Source organism: Rana temporaria, chromosome 4, assembly GCF_905171775.1.
Source record: "Rana temporaria chromosome 4, aRanTem1.1, whole genome shotgun sequence".
Taxonomy (NCBI): domain Eukaryota; kingdom Metazoa; phylum Chordata; class Amphibia; order Anura; family Ranidae; genus Rana; species Rana temporaria.
The window spans coordinates 423,929,835-423,938,915 of record NC_053492.1 but is presented as its reverse complement, the minus strand read 5'-3'; the positions used below and the strand labels follow the sequence as shown (position 1 = coordinate 423,938,915).

The 9,081-nt window shown below is 46.2% G+C and overlaps 1 protein-coding gene across 1 annotated transcript in view; it reads left to right on the top strand.

Annotated features, from left to right (window-relative positions):
- The first annotated feature begins 291 nt into the window (after positions 1-291).
- The window catches only part of DNAH14 (dynein axonemal heavy chain 14), a 340,790-nt gene continuing 332,000 nt past the window's right edge, over positions 292-9,081 (top strand). Inside the window, 1 exon segment of the mRNA XM_040347836.1 lies at positions 292-404. Coding sequence (XP_040203770.1) covers positions 402-404 — 3 coding nt within the window. The 5' untranslated portion in view covers positions 292-401.

Genomic DNA, 9,081 nt, shown 5'->3' with positions numbered 1-9,081 from the left:
TTTCCATGCGTTCCCAATAAAGTCTATGGGGTGAAGAAAGGTCCTGCGCCCTTTCATGTATCTTAGGACGAGCATCCTTTCTAGCAGTAGAAGAAGGTGACCGCTGCCTGCTGCCTCTGTGCTGTGCGATGCTTACTCTGGTCCACTCTGTCAGGGGGCGTGCCCGTCATCTGAATGAACTCCGCCCCAACCCCGCCTTCCAAACTTACAATGCCTGCTCTTGACTGACAAGTCCCGAAAAAGAGGCGGGCCTTTCATTTGCGGAGCCCCGCCCCCGTCCCCACGGCAACCCCGGGCGGCGTCTCCCTGCTGAGAGTGAGAAATCACAACAAACCCCAATGTGAGTGTTCCCTGCTCAGCACACACAGGAGAGATCGTGGACAGGTCACCCAGCTGAGCACATGGTGAGTGCTTCCTAATACATGGGCTCCTGCCGTGCTAGAGTCCAATAGTCCTTATTTCCCTGCATTTCTAATCATTGAAGCCAAGCATTTACTGTATGTCGTTATAATAGACCTGCCATCTCTGATTTCTACCATCTCTAGAGTATTGGAGAACGTGGGTCATGCTTAACATTTCTGTCATGTTTTTATTTCTGTCTGTGACCCCATTGGAGCGATTCCCCTCACTTCCTGTCCCTGTGACACCAGGACAAGAATTGGGGGGGAGCAGCTGTCACTGGGACCAGGCACAGGCAGCAATACAAGCATTGTCAGGCTTTAAGTGCGACTTGGAAGACATCAGGCAGCTTCATACACAGATGTCTATTGAAGTCGCACCCGAAATCGCTAAAAGTAGTGCAGGAACAATTTTTGCAAACTGGAGCGGCGCTGCAAAGTCGGCGTCGCACTGGTTAGAACGGTGCCATTGCCGGAAATAGGCTGCGACTTTCTTGCGCTATTTGACAGGTCAAATCGCATAACAAATCTCTACAATGTGAATGAGGGCTTAAAGCTGAGGTTCATTCTAAATTACAACACTATATCATGCTGATCATCGCACCACATACATCTACATAAGCCAAATTTTTTTTTTAGGTGTTTACAATACCGTGAATTCGCTGTTTGAAGTTTGACTTCCAGAGTTTTCTCCCGCGGGACTAGGCGTCTCCACTCTTCCCCAGCGCCGCAATGTCTCCTGGGAGGACGGTGTCATGCTTCCCAGGAGACAATGCCGTCCAGCGAATGCCATCACAACATTGCTTGTACTTTCAATGACGTTGCCCGTTATTGATAGCAACCAGGAAGTTTATGGCGCAGGTCGCCGTAAACACGGCTCATGCGCAGAAAAGAGCGATGAATGCCGTGAGCCGTGCATTCACCGCTTCCAGGAAGTCAGTGCTTGTGGGCTTCACAATGCCCACAAGCAAAATGGGAAATGCCAGCATCGGGTTTTATAACTTTATCTTATCTAAGAAAATGGACGGGGAATGCTCTTTGTCACCGAATAAGTGAGTACCTAATTGTGATCTAAAAGCTTTGTGTATGCACAAAAAAAAACAAAAACGATTGGCCGCGGAAAAAAATCGCTGATCGCCGCCATTACTAGTAAAAAAAAAATATTAATAAAAATGCCATAAAACTATCCCCTATTTTCTAAACGCTATAACTTTTGCGCAAACCAATCAATAAACGCTTATTGCAATTTTTTTTTACCAAAGATATGTAGAAGAATATGTATCGGCCTAAACTGAGGAAAAATAATGTTTTTTTTTTATATATTTTTGGGGGATATTTATTATAGCAAAAAGTAAAAAATATATATATTTTTTTTTAAATTGTCACTCTATTTTTGTTTATAGCACAAAAAATAAAAACCGCAGAGGTGATCAAATACCACCAAAGGAAAGCTCTATTTGTTGGAAAAAAAGGACGCCAATTTTGTTTGGGAGCCACGTCGCACGACCGCGCATTTGTCGGTTAAAGCGACGCAGTGCCGAATCGAAAAAAGGGGCCAGGTCCTTTACCTGCATAATGGTCCGAGTCTTAAGTGGTTAAAATCTATCTAAAGCCAAAATATTGCTTTGATTTCGGATACAGTAGGAAAGGTTTAGGAATCATTAGGATTTATCGCTGTTGGCGTCCTCCCTGGGAAGATTCGCCTTCTCTGTCCTGGGAGGTTTGTCACCTAGACAGAAAGTGGAAGAGGGGAAGTCCAACCAAGTTGTCACAGAAAGAGGTGAGCGGAAATCTTCCAATGGGGACACATCAGGACAGCTGTCTACGAGGGGATTTTTTCTTGCTTTGGAGAGTTTTTCTGATCTTCTGCTGTGATTTCAGGACAGAGGGTAAAAAGAAAGCCGGCCACAGCATTGTAAAGTCGTCATCTGTTTTTCGGTAAAAAGTAGTTTTCTATAAGGGCCAGTTTACACCACATGCAGTTTAGTGCGTTTTTTTTCTGCATCAAAAACGCATGGAAAGTAAGTTATATGGCTTTCAATGGCATAGTTTACATCAGTGCTTACAGTTCCAGTGCGTTCCACTTCCAGAATAAAAAAGTAGAACATGCTGCATTTTTCCTGCAGTGGAATGTATTGAAACACTGTAAAACGTATCAAAAACGTACTGGAACGCATCGAAATGCACCTAAATACACCAAAAACGCACTGGAACATACATGTCCTTATTTAAGGTTAAGAAAAAAGAGGGGGAAAAAAAGCAGTGGACTGCAACAAAAACACACTAGAACGACTCAAAAATGCACTGGAATGTATCAAAAACGCACCAAAAACGCACATGCAGAAGAGCACCTGGAATGCATCCAGACTGCGTTTCTATGGTGTGAATTGGCCCTTAAAGTGGTCTTACCTTGCTTTTTTTTTTATATCCCCACCCCAATCCCAACCCCAAATAGCTTTAATTAGGGTTGCACCGATACCACTTTTTTAAGACCGAGTACAAGTACAGATACTTTTTTTCAAGTACTCGCCAAAATCGATTACTGATACTTTTTTTTAATGTTATGTGACAGTGGCACTAATATGCAGCACTGATGGGCACTGATAGGTGGCACTGATGAGGTGGGGACTCTGTCAGTATTTTTTTACAATAAAATATTTATTAAAATGTTTTTTTAAACAGAGTTTACGATGCTCAGTTATGAATGGATAGTCAGTTATCACTGACTCTGTGTATTGGAAAAGGAAGGAGCTGGTAAATGACAGATTTACCGGCTCCTTCCTCCACTCTCCATCCTGAAAGATCCAGGGGGGGCTGGAGGAGGACACGGGGAGGAGGCAGGGGGACCCGGAGGAGGACACAGAGGGGGACCCGAAGGACGAAACGGATCGGGACACAGAGAACAACACAGAGAGCCGGGGAGGAGGAAGGGGGACCTGGAGGAGGACACAGAGGGAGACCCAGAGGATGACACAGAGGGGGACCGGAAGGACGAAATGGATCAGGATACGGGGAGCAGGGCTGTCTTTTCCATTGCGGGTCAGAACTGTAGAACTGTATCGCGTCTACAGTCTCTGAGGAAGAGTCTGAAGAGGAGTCAAGAGTGGGAGCGCCTCCGGGATGGGGGTCACGGGAGAAGTCAGACATGAGGAGACAGTAGGATAAAACCAGAGCAGCCAAGCTGGAGCCATCTGACTGAGCCGTGCATGTTGCACCTGAGAGGAGGTCAGTAATAGCGCCGCCAGGCCAGTCTAAGGGGCAGGTGGTTGCTGATGTAAGGGGGGAGTGAATACAAAAATATTAGTGACCCCCCCTTACCTTAGTGTATTTACTCTACGGAAGGTGGTCTCTGGTCACCAGAGTGCCCCACACATCAGAGTTCCTGGTGTTCCCCTTTACATCAGAGTCTGCAGGATTCCCCCTTACAGTGCAAGGACCCTGATGTAAGTGGGAACTCTGGTGTAAAGAGAAAGCAGTGAACTCTGATATAAGGTAGTCTCTGGTCACCAGAGTTCCCCCTTACATCATGATCTGCAGCGTTCCCCTTTACATAAGAGTTCCCTTTCACTGTAAGGGGGAATCCTGCAGACTCTGATGTAAGAGGAAACCCTGAGAAGGCTGGGTTATAGTAACCTAACCTTCATGTCAATGAAGAAATTTGTAAAACTGTAATTTTAGGTACTTTTTTTTGCAGTGCCAGTAAAATAAACGTGGTTCTGCCAGTAAATTTCATGATTTTTGTCAGTAAATTCTCGTGCACGATCGTGTAGACAGGGCCCCAGTGCACTGTATTGCCCGGGGGCCTATAATGTTCTTAAGATGCCACTGACAGGGAGCTGGGGAGGATGCAGGGGGACCTGGAGGAGGACATGGAGGGGGACCTGGAGGAGAAAACAGATCGGGACCCGGCAGAGGACACAGGGAGCACAGAGGGGGACCTGTAAGAAGGGGACCTGGAGAGCACAGAGGGGGACCTGTAAGAAGAGGACCTGGAGAGCACAGAGGGGGATCCGGAGGAGGATACGGGGAGCACAGAGGGGGACCCGGAGGAGGACACGGGGAGCACAGAGGGGGACCCGTAAGAAGCCAACCTGGGAAGCACAGGGGGGGACCCAGAAGAGTACATGGGGAGCACAGAGGGGGACCTGGAGGAGGACACAGAGGGAGACCCAGAGGATGACCCGGGGAGCACAGGGGGAAACCCGGAAGAGTACACGGGGAGCACAGAGGGGGACCCAGAGGAGGACACGGGGAGCACAGAGGGGGACAGCCAAGGGTGATTGGTGCGGCGGCGGGGCAGTTACAGGCACCGATCTCCCTGACAGCAACGGGAGGGAGAGGAGGAGAAGCGGCTGTCAGAGAAGCTATACTGGAAGATCGGCGTTGGTAACTCACTCCCACCGCCGCACTGATCATCTCTGAGGCTGCCCAAGTATCGGGTCAAGCATCGGAGCATTTGCACGAGTACAAGTACTCGTCCAAATGCTCGGTATCGGCACCGATACGAGGAATGGTAGCAGTGCAACCCTAGCTTTAACCCTTTCCAGCTTGCCCCGGTGCTCCTACATATAATTTGGAAAGGCTGGATCGGCAATCATGTGACCACTGTGACAGTGGTTACATGATTACCTGCTGGTCCCACGGGCTGCATATCTTTACCCCGGACCAAAAGTTGTCTTTGGCAGCTCGGTCTTTGTGCTGAGAATGCACGGGGAGTTCACACTCAGCTGCGCATTATGAATGGCTGAGCAATCTTCTGGGACCTGTAAAGTTTCCCAGAAGATTGCAGTGAGGAAGGGGGGAAAGAAGAACTTTCTTCTGACACCATGGTGCCAGGAGAGGAAGTGGTAGCTGGGTAGGTACCTAGGGACCTGCCCCCCCCCCTAAAAAAAAAAGACATGCATCTCAGAGGGTTACGACTCAAGTACTTAAAGCGGAAGTCCCATTTTTGGGTGGAACTCCGCTTTAAGCATTTTACAGGAAAAGGGTATTTTTTTTATTATAATTCTTTATATATTTATCTGCTGTATTTTTAAATGATACACAGCTATATTTTTGCCTAGGAGCTTCATTTAGCCGATTGCCTTCATTAGTTATTTAATAGGATAATTCATACAAAATAGAAGAGAAGATAATTATGTTTTTTGAGATTCATTTTTTTTTTAATTATCTCTCAGTTTCTTAGTTGCCAATTAATGGTCCAATAATGAACTTCATTTTCAGATCAGTAATTACACTGTTGGAACTCATATTTCTGTTATTTTAATTATGCCATTAGTATATTATTCTACACATAATTCTATCTGTAACAAAGCTGGGCAGTTAGTGTTTCACAACCACCAAAAATTTGGTGAGACAATCCAGAGCCAAATGAGATACAATCAGGTGCTGTACATGCGTGGTGCGCTCCCTCTCTCCTGCCTTCCCTCTATCACCAATAGATTCATGCAATGCAAGAATCTATCTATGGTCGCCGCTGCCACCCCTATTCAAATGCCCAGTGGGGTATTTTTTGGAAGCACCTGATTAGAGCCATCCAAAAAGGAGTAGAGCTGCGGGCGCGGGGTGTAGTTAGCGCTGGCGGGAGGCACGCTGACAGCGCTATCGGGCATTGGGATCCCGATAGCGCTGTGGATCTATCGCGCTCACGGGGAGGCATGACAGCGAGCTCCGTGCACCAGCTCCGTGCAGCTTCAGCTATCACAGGGAGAGGAGATCCTCTCCCTATGATAGCCTAGCTGAGACTGATGTTTGCGTCGATACTTGACGTTTAAATATGTCACGTGACAGGAGTGAGCCAATAGGATGTGATGGAGGCGGACCATCTCATCCCATGGCAAATCTCATTTCGTGGCAATGCACCGGCTTCCCTGTCAGCCACAGAATGCCATCCAGCCTTTCCACAGCACTGTCCTCTGTGCACAGCGCGATGTCCGGGGGAAGGATTGGAGCGTCCCCCCTTGCATTCGATGAGCTTATTTACATCTGAGTGTTCCCCTGACACCCCCACTACAGCCCCTGGCACCCCCACTACAGCCCCTGGCACCCACACTACAGCCTCTGGTACCCACACTACAGCCTAGAAGGGAAAAAATGTATTGCTTCGCTTTAAGTACATTTTCGTTTTACATACATGCTCCGGTCCCATTGTGTACTTAAAAGTGGGGTATGCCTGTATGCATCGCATACTAGCTCATTATGAAATACTTACCTTAGAATGAAGCTGTTTCAGCGGTCAATGTACACCATTGTGACCATTGCAATGTCTCCCGGAGTTATTTCCAGGTTCGCAGGCTGCGGCGCTGTCATTGGCCACAGCCGCGATTACATCATTCCTGCACATTTACGCGTAAGCCGCCGGTCACAGCACAGGCCCTTTAGAAACGGCACGGTCGAGCCGTTTCCCCAGTGCGCATGTGCCGATGACGTTGGTGAAAGCGTATATGATCAATATCTCCTAAACCATGCAGGTTCAGGAGATATTTACAGTAACTACAGGTAAGCCTTATTATAGAGTACCTACAGGTAAGCCTTATTATAGAGTACCTACAGGTAAGCCTTATTATAGAGTACCTACAGGTAAGCCTTATTATAGAGTACCTACAGGTAAGCCTTATTATAGAGTACCTACAGGTAAGCCTTATTATAGAGTACCTACAGGTAAGCCTTATTATAGAGTACCTACAGGTAAGCCTTATTATAGAGTACCTACAGGTAAGCCTTATTATAGAGTACCTACAGGTAAGCCTTATTATAGAGTACCTACAGGTAAGCCTTATTATAGAGTACCTACAGGTAAGCCTTATTATAGAGTACCTACAGGTAAGCCTTATTATAGAGTACCTACAGGTAAGCCTTATTATAGAGTACCTACAGGTAAGCCTTATTATAGAGTACCTACAGGTAAGCCTTATTATAGAGTACCTACAGGTAAGCCTTATTATAGGCTTACCTGTAGGTACAAGTGATGAAACAGAGTTTACAACCACTTAAAGAGGTGAATGAGTTAATGAATTATGCCGCGTACACACGGTCGTTTTTTGTGATGAAAAAAAACAAAATTTTTAAAAACGTCATTTAAAATGACTGTGTGTGGGGAAAACGTCGTTTTATGTCTTCTGAAAAACGAAAAAAAAAAAAAATTCAAACATGCTTCAATTTTTTATGTCGTTTTTCAAAACTTTGTTTTTTGTGTCATAAAAAATGATCGTCTGTGGGCTAAAACAATGTTTAAAACGACGTTTTAAACCCGCGCATGCTCAGAAGCAAGTTATGACGCGAGCTTGAATGGAACAGAGTGCCGCCGTACGTGTTGTACGTAACCGCGTTTTGCTAGAGCATTTTGAAAAAACGATGGTGTGTAGGCAACGTCGTTTTTTAAAATTAAGTTTGAAAAACATTGTTTTTTATCATGATAAAAAAAGACGTTTTTTTTACAAGACAAAAAACGACCGTGTGTACGCGGCATTAGTGTTCACAAATGTCTGACACAGATCAGCTCTTGCTGCAGCCTCTTAAACCGGGTCTTGCTTCGAAGTTACAGGCCCAGATTCTCAGAGGACTTACGACAGCGCAGCGCCGTGTACGCCGTCGTAAGTCCTAATCCGAGCCGTCGTATCTATGCGACTGATTCTTAGAATCAGTTACGCATAGATAACCATTAGATCCGACAGGCGTAAGGCTCTTACGCCGTCCGATCTAAACTGCATTTTTTTTTGTCCGCTAGGTGTCGCCGCCATCGTTTTCCCCGTCGAGTATGCAATTTAGCTTGATATGCGAATTCCCGAACGTACGCGCGGCCGACGCAGTTAAGTTACGACGTTTACGTTAGTCTTGTCCCGTCGTAAAGTTGCCCCTGCTATATGAGGCGCAATCAATGTTAAGTATGGCCGTCGTTCCCGCGTCGAAATGTAAAAATTTACGTTGTTTGCGTAAGTCGTCCGTGAATGGGGCTGGACGCCATTTACGTTCACGTCTAAACCAATGACATCATTGCAGCCTAGGTCAAATCCCTGACAGGAGCTCAAAGATTGCTTTTTCATTTGTAAAAGAGGGAGCTTTGGGAAAAAAATGCAGTATATTGTGGCTAGTCAGCAGTTTATTCATCATGCAGATGGTTTCTGTGCAACTACATGTATTTTATGAATCTATGAGTGTTTGGGTATTATCTCAGCAGTGAAATGAGACGGTTGAGCCTCTCTTCCCTCTGGGTATGAGAAGTATCATTAGCTTCCGCAAACTCTGTGTGTAGCTTCTTTTTCATTTGTATTTATTAGATCTGCACAGCGAGAAAGAGCATTGGGCTTGTTATAGGATTAAAAAGTGATGGGGCTTGTTGTTGCATTGGTATAGGAATTATCTACTATTAGTTTGTGGCTGGTAAGAGACTGAAACATTCGGCTTGACCATTAAGCTTGCAATTGGTCAAGGTTGAAGGGTCACACTGGTTATCAAAATGTTCTCCCATGCAGGCCAGGACTGGGACAAAAAATAGGCCCTGGCATTTTAGACTGAGCAGCCTGAGGGGGGTCGGCAACATTAATGATGGGATGTGGGGTTCCAGCACCTTGTACCTCTGGACCCCTTTGCATTACACAGCACCCTGCACCCCGTTACATTGCACAGCACCGAACCTCTGAGCCCCTTTACATTACACAGCCCCCTGCACCTCTGGACCCCTTTA